The sequence below is a fragment of the Symphalangus syndactylus genome, chromosome 4, assembly GCF_028878055.3.
Source record: "Symphalangus syndactylus isolate Jambi chromosome 4, NHGRI_mSymSyn1-v2.1_pri, whole genome shotgun sequence".
Lineage (NCBI taxonomy): Eukaryota > Metazoa > Chordata > Mammalia > Primates > Hylobatidae > Symphalangus > Symphalangus syndactylus.
Window position 1 is genome coordinate 36,855,230 of NC_072426.2, and position 14,846 is coordinate 36,870,075.

At 39.1% G+C, this 14,846-nt stretch overlaps 1 protein-coding gene across 2 annotated transcripts in view; it reads left to right on the top strand.

The window, feature by feature from the left end:
* The window catches only part of ZNF365 (zinc finger protein 365), a 106,996-nt gene that overhangs the window by 5,091 nt on the left and 87,059 nt on the right, over nucleotides 1-14,846 (top strand). For both annotated transcript variants that reach the window (XM_055274430.2, XM_055274429.2), the window contains exon 3: nucleotides 8,994-9,174. In XM_055274430.2, coding sequence (XP_055130405.1) covers nucleotides 8,994-9,174 — 181 coding nt within the window. The remainder of the gene's footprint in view (nucleotides 1-8,993; nucleotides 9,175-14,846) is intronic.

Consider the following 14,846-nt stretch of genomic DNA (forward strand, 5'->3'; position numbering starts at 1 on the left):
GCAGTGAAATTGCCTTAAACTTTGAAACATAAACAAAGTCTTCATTTTTTTTAAACTTTCATTTGAGCCAGTCCCATCAGTTTCTGTATTCAGGCCTCAAATAATCACTCTTTCTGTACATAAAATGGGACTGAAAGAGTCTTGTTTCCAGGGAGGACACTGGAGCTCTTGGTCTAAGAATGAGACTGTGGACAGCACCCTCAGTGTCTGCAGCATCTAGCCTCCCCACCCCCGCACCCCTGCCCTCTGAATGGGGATGCAGAGGGAGCTGCCCACCTGTCACACTGTTAATACTGGGTTGATTTGACTGCATCTGCCTGGCTGGGCGGTGGGTGCATCTTCCATCCTAACCATAACCTCAGAGAGCTGTGCCTTCCACCAAAGAGCTGGCCTTTCAGATAAGGGAAGACCCTATTTTGCCAAGGACCATACCAGGAGTTGTGCTCCCCTGCCAAACACTTCCACATGAGCTCCCTAGGCCCATTTGTGAGAGAAAGTAGGTTGTTAACCATCTCATTCACAACTGACTTAAACTCCGGGGATCCTTTGAAACACAGATTGTAGATTTGGTTTAAAAAAAAGCAAACATCTATTATTTAAAATTCACATAAGCTTCTTTTGCTTATGGATTTTTTCCTTCAACTTTTAAAATCCTTTCTTTCAAGTTAAAATAAAAGACCCAAAGGCTGTTTCTGCCCTGAGGTCATCTATAGGCTGAATCAGCCAGATTGTAGAAGTTGTACATAAACTCATAGCAGAGGAGGTTGTTTGAACTGAGAATACACTTGACCCTTGAACGACTCAGGTTTGAACTGTGCAGTTCCACTTAAATGCAGAGGTTTTATTGTCTGTGCCATCATTGAGACAGCAAGACCAACCCTTCTCTGTCTCCTCCTCCTTTACAATGATCCATTTCCATTTAATGAGAAGTAAATATATTTTCCTTATGATTATCTTAATAACATTTTCTTTTCTCTAGCTTACTTTAAGAATACAGATACGTAATACATGTCACATACAAAATCTGTGTTAATCATTTGTTTATGTTGTCAGTAAGGCTTCTGGTTAGCAGTAGGCTATTAGAGTTAAGTGTTTGGAGAGTCAAAAGTTATACTTGGATTTTCAACTGCATAGGAGGTTGGTTCACCTAATCTCTGCATTGTTCAGGGGTCAACTGTTTTGCACTTTTGTACTGGTCAGTCTCATTGTAAACCCGTAGAAGGTATCTGTAGGTTTTGGAGTGCAAACCCAAGAAAGAAGTTGCTCATTGTCTTGACAAAGTCAGTGTAACTTTAAAAGTTCTAGTGAAACAGGTATTTACTTATTGAAGAGTATTCAGAGCTAGTGGGTAGTGCTGCCTGTAATCAGGTAAATCAATCCTGGAAACCTTGGTAAGGTAACCCTTAACAAGAAAGGATGGACTTAGTAGCTAGTTTGCTGGCTGAGTTGGTCCCGTAGGGTTTGGAAAATTTGAGTGTAATAAAAGTAATACAAAATTTACATATACAGTTTTCTGCAATATGGTTGAAAAGTCCTGACTGAACATCTGTAATGTGCCCAGTGCTGTGTGAGGTGTGTCGGGGGGAACATAAAATGCTTGCTGTCTTTCCCTAAGGAGTTTGTGTTCTGTATAGGAAGAATAAGGGATACTCACAAACATGCAAGGGGAGTTTTGAGAAGTGCCTCAATAAAGCCACAGTTTCAAGTTGGTGATACATTAGAGAACAGATTTTTATGTGTGGAGAGGCCACACTGAGGAAATGAGGAGGAAAGGCAGAATTTGCATTGATGCCCAGAAGAGAATGACCTTGAAGGGGCAGCAGGGAGGGCTGCTAGAGATGGCCCCTGAGTAGACCAGGTGATTTCTGATTTGAGAACCAGAAGGTTGCCCCTGTTTCCTGCAGGATAACACACTCATTTTATCCATGCAGAAAATAAGGCCCAGAGCAGGGGAATGACTTGCCCAAGGATAGAGATTTAGTAGCAAAGCTGAATCTGGAATTCAATTTCCCTGTCTCTCTGCTGAGTGCTTATTCCGTTAGTTCATTGTGTCCCAGCCAGACTCCTGAAAATGTGATTTTTTTTCCCCCAAAGCGTCAAGACTTATGTAATACTGAATGTGGCCCATTTTGGATGGGCTTGATTCTTTGCTATTTTGAGAGGGCTGCCATGGTGACATCATTTATTTTTCTGATGTGATTAAAGAAAATGTCAGCTGGTATCTGAGGTGTTGGGAGGCAGGGGAAGGGTGGCATCATCAGTGCGGTCATGATATTAAGCTTCCAGAACACCCAGCCCAGGGCTTTTCACTTGACTCTCAGATGTCCTTGCTTAATTGGGGTAGGGCTTTTGCCACTGCTAGGTTTTGATCACAATGAGAAGACTCTTTGTGATTCGATCTCTAATTTCCATCCTACTCCCTTGCAGGCAGTGACACATAGAATCTGTTTCCCTTTTTCCTTCATCATTTGCCTCATTCCGGTCTAAAGCCATGCAGAAGACAAATCTTTACTGAGTGGTTGCTGAGCAGCAGATACTGATCTAGGTTCCGACCATGGGATGGTAAACCAAATGTGTCCAGTTCCTGCCTTCATGGACTTTATAAACCAGAAGGGAAATTTGACATTAAACAGGTCATCAGGGTATATGACAAAAGAGACATAGAGGGGGTGGTCTGAGCTAGGTAATGCCCATTTAGGTTTTTATCCAGAGCTGACCTTGGAATGCTGGCCTTTAAAAGGCAAATCTGATTTGGTAACTTGCTTTGCACAGCCAAATCCTCTTGCCATTTAATTCATTCCCGTTTTTTGATCAGCGAAAGCAGTGACTAGGCAATGTAGTGTCCAGACTGATTCATAGCTAGGAAGCAGGCCAAGAAAAAATCACATCGGATATAGAGATCAGTGGGGTGGAGAAGGGTCTGTTTGCTCCACATTGTTGGTTCGTGCATATAAATGGGGTCCTCTCTTTTCAGGCTGTGTTCCTTGCAGACTTAGAAACTCATATAGAATAAACTAGGTGTCAAGCATACCCTCTCAGGGTTGGCACACGGTAAAATTCGGAAACCCAGGAAAGTTTTTGATTTCTATCTCTGCATATTCTCTTTTCTCCACTCCCCTGCCTCCTATCACATCCCCGCTCTAGGCCCTTGGGACTCAGAATATAGTATTGGTCAACTTACAACCAATGAGAATAGTTTGATTTTCTCATTAGAGTTAAGGGCCAACAAGAGTAGAGATGGGCCATGACTCCAGACGTGCAGTTGTTGCAGATTCAGGCCTGTGGTGCCGCAAAGAGAGTGCAGGAGCCGACTCCATGCTATGGGTTTGCAGCCAAGCTCCCTGTGCTTGGAGGTGGTCGACTCCTGCTTTGGGATTTGCCTTGTGGTTGACATTATGGTCTGTCTGAGGTGCTCTGTGATCAACAGCTAGACTATTTTTAGCCGGAGGTATTTTTACCATTCCATATTCCTCTGAAGAGGTTCATAAATCAGTCATGTAAAATGAAATTTAAATAACTTGGTAGAGCTTTGCCTTTGAGAGGAGAAGCTGATGTTAAAGTGTTTAAGAATAGAAGAGAGGCAGCAGTTTTAGATCCCACCCCCTACTCCTGTAGGAGGTACCCGTAGGTTACTCATTTGTTTTATGCCCCAGTACTTGTCTGGAAAAAGGAAAAAAGAAACTTAAGGATCTGTGCATTGGTTAATGATTTTCAAGTAGAGATATAGTTGCACATTTCATGCATTCGGCAGAAACGCATTAATCCTGTATTGTGTGCTGGGCTCAGGTTAGATACAGGGAGTACCTGCAGACAGTGAAGGAGCACACAAGGTCCCTGAACTCACTGATTTTATGGTCAAATGGGGAAATGGCACACTAATTCATTGTGATGTGCATGGTAATAGGGTACAAACTTCTGTGGAAAACACAGTAGGCCATGTCATGTACACCTGGGCATGTGACTGAGAATACTCCCTGGCAAGAGAGTCTGAGGTTAGAGGAATAGTTAATTGATAATTAATTGTGAGGGCTTGGGAAGAGGAGGAGGAATGACCCTGGCAGAGAGAACAGCATATCCAAAAGTAAGTGTGGCTCAGTGCAAAAATGAAAGAAGTTAGACATAAGAAATGGTTTCTTATAGACATAAGAAATGGTTTGTGGATAGTAGATTATAATAGAAGATAGGATCAGCATGTTGTCACTCATTAAAATGCGTAGTTCAATGCCTATGCAAAATTGGAGTGAGCACCACAGTGCGTGAATGCGTATTTCCATTAATCTCTGCACATGCTTCTAGGGTGTATTGGTCACATGATAGCATATCTTTGATTTTTCTGAATTAACCTGTCTTTAACCTATCTCAGAAGAAGTAACTGAAAGGATTCCATCTGTAAAAAAAGAAATAATATTATCTATTTTTCAGACCATATGGTCATCCTGTAAATTAATGAACGCATGTGTGAATGGATATATTTTCTAACTGAAAGTTTGGCTCTCTGGAAAGGGCTTTTTCACTCATTGCTCCCCTTCTACTGTGTTGGTTTCTGGATATCTATCAATCTGACAGATTTCCAGATCTGGAAATCATTCTGCATAATAATGAGCTTCAGGGTCAGTTTCTTATATTATACTGGTATTTCTTTTTTAGTGTCAAATATTGCTTTAAATAAGCATATTTTCTACTGAAGCCTAAAACCTCAGATTTAATAATATTTGGCCTTTTTTTTTTTTTTTTTTTTAATAAACAAGAAGTCGAAGATGGGGCCGGAAGTGGCTTAGAACCAGTTAAATTTCCCCAACACTGGTCTGCACCCACACCCTGATTGAGTTTCACTCAGGTTGGCCCTTATCTTCTCATCTGGCCTTCCAGCTTTCACACTGTATTCTGAGTCACAGGGTTGAGAACCAGAAATAAAACCACACAAGTCTTCTACTGTTCTATCCGATAGCATCATATTATTCTTCTTCTTAGTCACATTTAACTAGCTTTGTAATTACGTGTTTATTTCAGTATTCCCTTCTTTCATTGTTTGACTCTCTCACTATATGTATCCATTATATGCTAATGTAAATAACATATTTTTATGAAAAATAACTGTTTTCCCAAAAATAATTTAGTGAAAAGAGTGGTATTGTTTTAAAAGTTTATGTGTGGCTTCATAGAAGGCAGCTGGACTTTGGTAGTTCCACATTCAGTCTGTTGCAAATTTGTTGTTTTGGTTGAAACAGATGAAGAAAATCTAGTCTCCCACAGATATGTAGTAGGAAATGGAGGGGTATTTTAATAGCCTTCTCAGATAATCGTGGATATTTTGCTTTGATGCTGTGCCAAATGTGACAGTTGGTAGTTTCTTAAAGAGTCATTGCAATGTGGGATCTGAAACCATATCAGTGAACATTTTGTACTGTCTTACGTCGAAATCTATTGGTCTGTCTTGCACTTTGAATGGATATTCTATTGTTTGGAGTGTAAATATGAAAGAGGTTACAAACGCAATGTGTTTAACCCCTTTTCTTTTCCATTCAGAAAAACCCCAAGATTCTATGGGGAAATAAGAGGTGGTTCTGGATATTCATCCAGACTGAACAGGATATGAATGAAGGGTGGATCTGAGATGTACACACATGATATTCCACAATTAGTCACTTGGTTTTGATACCCTTTTCATCTAACAAAGATACCCTACACTATCTCAGTATGATGAACTTCTCCAGTCTTTGTCTTGTGTTTAACCTGTCTTTTAAAACAAAATCATAGTACACCATCAATCTTGTTTTAACTGTTTTTTTTTTCACCCTAGTTGTTATAATACATCTACAAACTGAAATTAGGTTAGCAGTTTGTGCCAGGTTGGTTGACAAATACAGAGGGTATTAACTTCTCAGCTTCAGGGCACAAGATAATTGGTTGAGAGAAGTTAGAAAAAAGATCCTTCTTTTCTATAACATGGCATAACATTCCAGGAGCGTATTAAAATTAATATTAAAAATTAATATCAGCATTAATATTAATTTTTAAAAGTTTCATATAGAAATAGTGGCAAAATATGTGATTTAAAAATACAGCCACAATCATAAAAGGTGTTGCATTCAAATTTGTTCTCTTGCTTTGGTGATGCTAATCCCCTGAGATTAAGCCATCAAATATTGCTGTCTTCGCATATGCTAGACTGTATAGCATGAGAGCTCTGGAATAGTAAATGTGCACAGAGATAAAAGACAGGGAAAAAATACTGGATATTGACAGTAGTTAGTTCTGAGTGGTGGGATTTTGGGTCATTTTTAGTTTCTTCCTTGTCCTTTATAAACATTAATTACGACAAATACTTATTCAATATTGTGTGTCAAACACAATTGTGTTGAGTGCTGGACTTAGACCGGAGAACAAAAGCTGATTCTGTCCCTGCCCAGTTGAATCCTCCAAAAGGTCAATTTTTATATTTTCTTTAATATATGTGAACCATTTCCATAATAAGATATAGGAAATATTGACCAAAATGAATTTTTAAAAACGGTACTTTTTTTTTAACTTTTGGTTGTTTGCCCTATAAGTACAGTTTGGAGACAGTTGTATCATTCAGTTATCCTAAATATCTCCCAGGAAATCTCTACAACAGCCTTGTAGAAATTTAGATTCTCAGACTCCAAATGAATTGAAGCCTTAATGTTGGAAATAAGAAGTAGTAACCATTTTCCTGTGGTGTGTTTCCAGAATACTCCATCCCAAAGGACCTAAACCATAAGCAAGAACCATGAAAGGGCTGGGGATGCATTCACATGGGACCGCCACTCATTTGCTGCTAGTTAAGCTTTGTGGCTCATGTAGGAAGCAGATCAAAGTGAATAACGGTAGAGCTTAAAAATTGGCTTGTGTTCATGGCCTGAATAATGAAGACCTTGAAAAGTACACATCTTCTATTGAGGGCTAATATGGAAACATCTGGAAATAAACTTGAAATCTGATGATGAAAAAAATTCTTTTCCAGAAGGACTCTTATTTCTTGTGTGTGGATATTTCTTAGCTACTGAAAGATGATGGAATTATTATGGAATTAGGGTTTATGTTTGATCCTGGATGGGAAACTGGAAAAAACAGGGGCTGGTATCACTAGCATTTATTTGAGTGAATCACTATTAGAGCCAGCCTGTTATCTGTTTTTATAAATATGTAATTCCCAAAGTTTTGTAAGGATGTGTGATTCTATAGGAAGTGTCAGAAAAGTTTCAGTATGGCCATGTGTGCCATAATATATTTGTGAGAGAAAAATCATGATTAATTGTAAAAGTGGCACACTGACTATTAGTACAGACGAAAAGAGCTGGAAGTCACTACCAACTATTTTGCAAAGATCTTATGTAAAACTGTGACTTCCTGAGCCAGACTTCCCTGAAGTTCTACTCCCAAGAGAATTACAGAGCTCAGTGGAAAATAAAGTTCAAGTGGAGGTTGAGAAGATGCAGAAAAGCCAATGAATTTAATTGACTGTCTAGAACAACTGAATGAGGTTAGATAAACAAAAATTAGCATTCACGAATCAAAATTGAAAGAGCCTGAAAGGACAGAAAGTAGAGTCTTTAGAAACTTGTGTAAGTTGAACATGGCAAAAACAGTGAGAGGCCATTCCTTGAAGATTGAGAGAGATTTTGGAGACATGTAAAGGAAATACTACCCAACGGATAGTAAAATTATGGAACTCGTTAGCTCCACTGGGACTGGCAGAACATACAAGGGTGATGACTAAAAGGATATTCATGGCTTCTTATTAAGTGAAGACAATAGGGTGGAGAGAAATCTGGCAATATACACCTATTCATAGTGGTGATTACTGGGTCCTTGGCCTGGGAAAGAGGGTGTGGAGAGAGGGGAATTGAGAGTTGAGGGCAAGGTAGGAAAAGAAGAAAAACTGTGTGTATGTGTGCTTGGGTGGGTGCATTTGGGGATGAGTGTGATGTTCATGATGATGGCTACCAAGATAATGGTGGTGGTCTCAGGATAATGGAGTTTTAGGTGATCTTTCCTTTTTTATATTTCTAATGGGTTATTTGAATTTTTTAAATAGCTTGTTTATAAATCAGAAAAAATACTATTTTCATATTTCCATTAAAAATGAAAGCAAAATATAAGATGGTAATAAAGTTATTAGAATTTTTCTGGATTTGTAATCTACTTGTGAATTATGTAGATAAAGGAGTAGTTGAAGTATTTTGCTTAGCTTCTTAGGGGAGGGCAACCCATGCATTGCTTCTCTTATGTCAGCATTAGAATAGTTTTCCCGGTGGTCTTTGGGTTGACCTCATGGTAGCTGTATGGGCTGTTTTGTTCTAAGCTAAAAAATATGCTATTGAACAAGATGACTCATTTGATGTGCTGTTTTGGTGCTCAGCTTGGCCTCTTGCTCCTATAATTTCTCCCCCTGTAGAGTTTTCTCCCTCAATCGACAGACTTTAAAAATCCAAGTCAGAGCTTGTCTTAAAAGCAATACATCCAGTGTTTTCCCATCTCATTTGTAATAAAACCAGAAGTCTCACAGTGACCTGTGAGGTCCTATCTGGCTCCCTCCTCCATGTAGACCCCCTTGCTGTTCCTCAGACCCATCTGCATGTCCCTGGTTTGCTCTTCCTAAACACCTGCATGGCTTCTTCCTCGGGTCTCTGTTCAAATGTCACCCCATTCAAAAAGTCATTTCTAACTTTGCTTTTAAAAATATTATTCACTCCTCTTCTTCCTCTCTCACTGTCCCCTTGCACCCAGTTTCAATTTTCTTAGCACTTATGACATATATTTATTTGTTTGTTTTATAGTGACTCTCTTCCTCTACTAAAATACAGTCTCTAAATGTAATCACTAAGAGGTGACTACCTCTCTCGTCATTGCCATGGAGTACTGCCTAGGATGTTAACTGACAAATAGTAGGCACTAAATAAATATGTGTTGAATGAACGAATTCCTTGCCTCATATTTCCATTTTGTGTTCTGACATTTTTGCCTTGCAGAGAAGTTGTCACATTCAACCATTTCCTGGAAGCGGCAGCTGAGAAGGAGGTTCAAGGGAAAGCCCGGCTCCAGGACTTTATTGAGAATCTGTTACAGCGGGTAGAACTGGCAGAGAAGCAGCTCGAGTACTATCAGAGCCAGCAGGCCTCTGGTTTTGGCCGTGACCTCAGCGGGCACGTGGTGAGTCACCCCGGGCTGACCACCAACTGTAAGGTCCCTGTGGTTGGTGAGAATGGGCTGAGGACAGAGAAAAGGGAGCTGGGTGACTTGCAGGGACTCTCTAGACATCATTTGGGAGCACTGCCTGGGCCATGCCTATATTGTGGAAATGTTACTGGGGAGTCCAGGACGCCTGGAAATAAGGTAAATGCTGCATGTGCCGTTTCCAGTCCTTCTTCACCCTCCCACTCCACACCATGCTGAGTTGGTAGAAATATATATTTTTTAAATTAGTAAAATAGAAGAATTTGAAGTATCCAAAGAAATCATTCATTTCAATTTTGATGTTCAAGTAGCTGAGAAGTTATTATCATGTTTTGGAGCTCTTCAAGAGAATCTTACAAAATTCAGTAAAGTAAGATCAAACCACATACACATTTTTTTCCTTAATAGGGAGGCAAGCATGGTTCAACAGACTCTATAGGTCAAAATTCTTCATACAGATTTTCAAAAAGACAGAAAGATTCACAGGTAATAGTTGTAGGGTAGATTCCTGCATACAGTTTTGCATATAGTTTCAGGAGTTTAAGAAACGCCTAAAGCCCAGATGAGATCCCTGGATATGGATAAAGATCCAGGTTCTCATAAGTGGCTTGATCAGGATTCCCTTGGTCTCGTTGGAGGGCGGAGGGAGGTACAAATAACCGTGCTCTAGGTCGGTGGGGGGTGGGGGTGGGTGGTCATATTTGCCCTCTCTACAGTTTCCTACAACAAAGCCAAGGAAATATTTTGGATACCCCAAAGCGGTTTATTTATAACATTTTCATTACTTATTGAACTTTATTTATGCTTACCTCCTTCCTAGAAGATTTAAAAAAAAGTTTTTTGTTTTTTTTTTTTTTTTTTTTACTGCTTCCACCCCCGCAGCAAATGGGCTCTATTATTAGGAAAAGAAAAATAGGCAACATTTATGCTGATCAAAAGATTAGCAAGGTTGCTATTGGTTGATTTAAAAGTTTACTTAGAGCTTTCTGGAAGCCAGGGTGAAAAGGCAACATGATTAGATAAGAAAACTAATTGTCCAGAAGAACGAATGAAATGAAAGGCAGGTGGATAAAAGAAGGAACATCAGAGAGGAAGGGAGGAAGGACAGAAAGAAATGAAGAAATCCTACATGGTGCTTGCTGTAATCATGTACACTTGGCGTTAGCGCAGCTCAGTGATATAAGCCCCAGAACTTTCCAGAACCAAAAGAGACTGGAAGGAAATGTGTTACATCTGTGAGGTTTCAGGCATTATATTCAAAGAAGTCTCATCCATGTAACATATTTATTATTTTCTGGGTGGATGTCTGTGGTCTTCTACTTGAAATGCTTCTGAGGGGAAAGTCACACCACACTGATCCCTCTCCGTCTCCTCCTTGGGAAACCATGAGAGTGTCCAGCCTTGACTAGCTGTGGCTGGAGGGACTATCTGAGCCTCTTTCTGCCATCTTCTTTCATCCTGCCCTCTTAAGACAGGGTTGGGGCATGAGGTTATGGTGCCCAGATGTGAGGTGAAAAGGCCTGAAAATGCCTGGCTTCCGGTTTATTCTTACTCTGCTTCTGACTGGGCAAGATAGTTAGTCTTCCTGGGCCTATATTTCTTCTGTAAAATGAAGGGGTTGGATTCAGTGCTTTCCAAGTTGTTTTGGCCTCTTAACTTATGTGAGCATCACCTGACTTTGATGGCTAGGAATTCTAAAATTAAAATGTAGCATTGACACTTTCATATTTAGAATTATAAGTCATCCAGAGCTAAGAAATGTATGAAATCTTCTGATACTCAGCCAAGAGGAATCTCAAAGAGAGAAAACAATGGAAGGCAAGGAGGAAGAAAGGCAGCCCATTCATTCTCTCTTTTAAAATTGTTTTTGCTCACCTGTTTTGCTTAGTTTATTTTTTGGCTTGAAAGTTGAACATTTTTTAAAGAAACATAGCCAGTCATTATTTCTCATCATGCCAAATAATGTCATCAAAAGTTGGGTAGCATTTTGGCTCTTCTAGTTAGATATGTACATGCAAGATTATATCCAGTTGTGTCGCTTTACAATGTGACACATTCTGAGAAATGTGTGATTGGGCAATTTTGTCATTGTGTGAACATCATAGAGTGTATTTACACAAACCTACATGGTATAGCCTACCACAGGTCTAGGCTATATGGTATATGGCCTATTACTCCCAGGCTATAAACCTGTACAACATATTACTGTACTGAATACTGTAGGTGATTGGAACACAATGATAAGTATTTATGTATCTAAACAGAGAAGAAGAGAAGGTACAGTAAAAATATGATATTAAAAAAGGTAAGAAATAGTATAGCTGTATAGGGCATTTACCATGAATGGAGCTTGCAGGATTGGATTTGCTCTGGGTGAGTCAGTGAGTGTCTGTGACATTACTGTACACTACTGTAGACTTTATGAACACTAAATTTGTTTAAAACTTTTCTCTCAATAATAAATTAACCTTAGCTTACTATAACTTCTTTACCTTATAGACTTTTAAATTATTTTTTAACCTTTTGACTCTTTTGTAATAACAGCTTAAAACACAAACATTATATAGGAGTACAACAATATTTTCTTTTTAAAATTTTTTTTTTATTTTTAATTTTTGATTTCCATTGGTTTGGGGGAACAGGTGGTGTTTGGTTACATGAATAAGTTCTTTAGTGGTGATTACTGAGATTTTGATGCACCCATCACCCAAGCAGTGTACACTGTACCCAGTTTGTAGTCTTTTATCTCTCACACCCTTCCCACCCTTTCCTCCTCCACCCCCTCCCCCGAGTCCTCAAAGTCCATTGTATCATTCTTAAGCCTTTGCGTTCTCATAGCTTAGCTCCCACTTATGAGTGAGAACATACGATGTTTGGTTTTCCATTCCTGAGTTATTTCACTTAGAATAATGGTCTCCAGTTCCAACCACGTTGCTGAGAATGTCATTATTTCTTTCCTTTTTATGGCTGAGTGGTATTCCATGGTATATATAAACCACAATTTCTTTATCCACTCGTTGATTAATGGGCATGGGCATTTGGGCTGGTTCAGTATTTTTTCAATTGCAAATTGTCCTGCTGTAAATGTATGCAATTATCTTTTTCATGTAATGACTTCTTTTCCTCTGGGTAGATACCCAGTAGTGGGATTGCTGGATCAAATAGTAGTTCTACTTTTAGTTCTTTAAGAAATCTCCACACTATTTTCCATAGTGGTTGTACTAGTTTACATTCCCACCAGCAGTGTAAAAGTGTTCCCTTTTCGCCACATGTCTGCCAACATCTATTTAAAAACTTTTTTTATTATGGTCATTCTTGCAGGAGCAAGGTGGTATCACATTGTGGTTTTGATTTGCATTTCCCTGATCATTAGTAATGTTGAGCATTTTTTCATATGTTTGTTGGCCATTTGTATATCTTCTTTTGAGAATTGTCTATTCTCGTCCTTAGTCTACTTCTGATAGGATTGTTTTTTCTTGCTAATTTGTTTGAGTTCCTCGTAGATTCTGGATATTAGTCCTTTATCAGATGTATAGATTGCGAAGATTTTCTCCCACTCTGTGGGTTGTCTGTATACTCTGCTGATTATTTCTTTTGCTGTGCAGAAGCTTTTTGGTTTAAGTCTCATCTATTTATCTTTGTTTTTGTTGCATTTGCTTTTGGGTTCTTGGTCATGAAGTCTTTGCCTAAGCCATTGTCTAGAAGGGCTTTTCCGATGTTATCTTCTAGAATTTTTATGGTTTCAGGTCTTAGATTTAAGACCTTGATCCATCTTGAGTTGATTTTTGTATAAGGTGAGAGATGAAGATCCAGTTTCATTCTTCTACATGTGGCTTGCCAATTATGCCAGCACCATTTGTTGAATAGGGTGGCCTTTCCCCACTTTATGTTTCTGTTTGCCTTGTCAAAGGTCAGTTGGTTGTAAGTATTTGGCTTTATTTCTGTGTTCTCTATTCTGTTCCATTGGTCTATGTGCTTTTTTGTTTGTTTGTTTGTTTTCTTTTTGAGACGGAGTCTTGCTCTGTTGCCAGGCTAGAGTGCAGTGGCGTGATCTTGGCTCACTGCAACCTCCACCTCTCAGGTTCAAGCGATTCTCCTGCCTCAGCCTCCTGAGTAGCTGGGATTACAGGCACCTGCCACCACGCCCAGCTAATTTTTTGTATTTTTAGTAGAGATGGGGTTTCACCATTTTGACCAGGCTGGTCTTGAACTCCTGGCCTCAGGTGATCCGCCCGCCTTGGCCTCCCAAAGTGCTGGGATTACAGGCGTGAGCCACTGCGCCCAGCCCTATGTGCTTGTTTTTATACCAGAGAAGTACAATAATATTTTCTTTATGTGCTTTATTCAATAAGCTTTTTTTCTGTTTTTACATTTTTTAATTTTTCTTTTAAGCTTTTTTTTTTTGGTTAAAATCTAAGACACAAATACACACAGAGCCAGGATTCTCAATATTCCTGTTCACATTTTGTCCCACTGGAAGGTCTTCAGAGGCTATAACGTGTACTGAGCTGTCATCTCCTATGGTCACAATACCTTCTTTTGGAATACTTCCTGAAGGACCTACCTGAGGCTGTTTTACAGATAACATTTTATTTTTATAGAACAGGTACACTCTAAAATAGAAAGATAAAAAGTATAGTGTAGTAAATACACGAACCAGTAGCATCGTTGTTTATTGTCATTATCAAGTATTATGCTCTGTACATAATTGTGTGTGCTATACTTCTATGTGACTGGCAGCACAGTAGATTTGTTTACACCAGCATCACCACAAACAAGTAATTCATTGTGCTGCGACCTTATAACAGCTATGGTGTCACTTGGTGATAGGAACTTTTCAGCTTTATTATAATATTATGGGACCACCCTCGTATATGCAGTCTGTCGTTGACCGAAACGTTGTTTTTTAGTACATGGCTGTGTATATGTGTGCACCACACACAAATGTACATATACATGTACATGCATGCATATACACACATAAATACATGCACAAAAATGTATGCATACATATATACATACACAGATGGTGGGAAATTAATAAATATTTATGTTTGTACCTTCTGTATTCCAAATATGATATGATCTACCCTCATGGACTTGCTATACCGAAGGAAAAATGGACTAATTCAAATAAAATAAAGTACAATTAGAATATAGCAAGAAATTTAGAGATGAGAGCTGTGTATGAGTGGGACATGATCAGGCTGTGGCGAGGGAACTATTTGAGGGTTGGAGGGAGGATACGTTGCCCTAGGAAGACCAAGAATGAGGTATGTGATTTCTGAAAGGATTAGGCAGATGTGGTTTCCCCTTGTTTCTTTGTATAGTACTCTAAACTCTGCTTTGAACCATAGTCAGCCACATTATGACACAGTCTGCAGACCCTGTAGACTATTTTTTCTTATAACAGTGTGTTTCATTGTCATACAGGTTGAGTATACTTTATCTGAAATGCTTGGGACCAGAAATGTTTCAGATTTCAGATTTTTTTAGAGTTTGAAATACTTGCATTCAGCTTACTGGTTCAGCATTCCTAATCTGAAATCAGAAATCCAAAATGCTCCAGTGTGAGTATCTCCTTGGAGAGTCATGTTGGTTCTCAAAAAGTTTCACGTTTTGGAGCTTTCAGATTTTGGGTGTTTGGG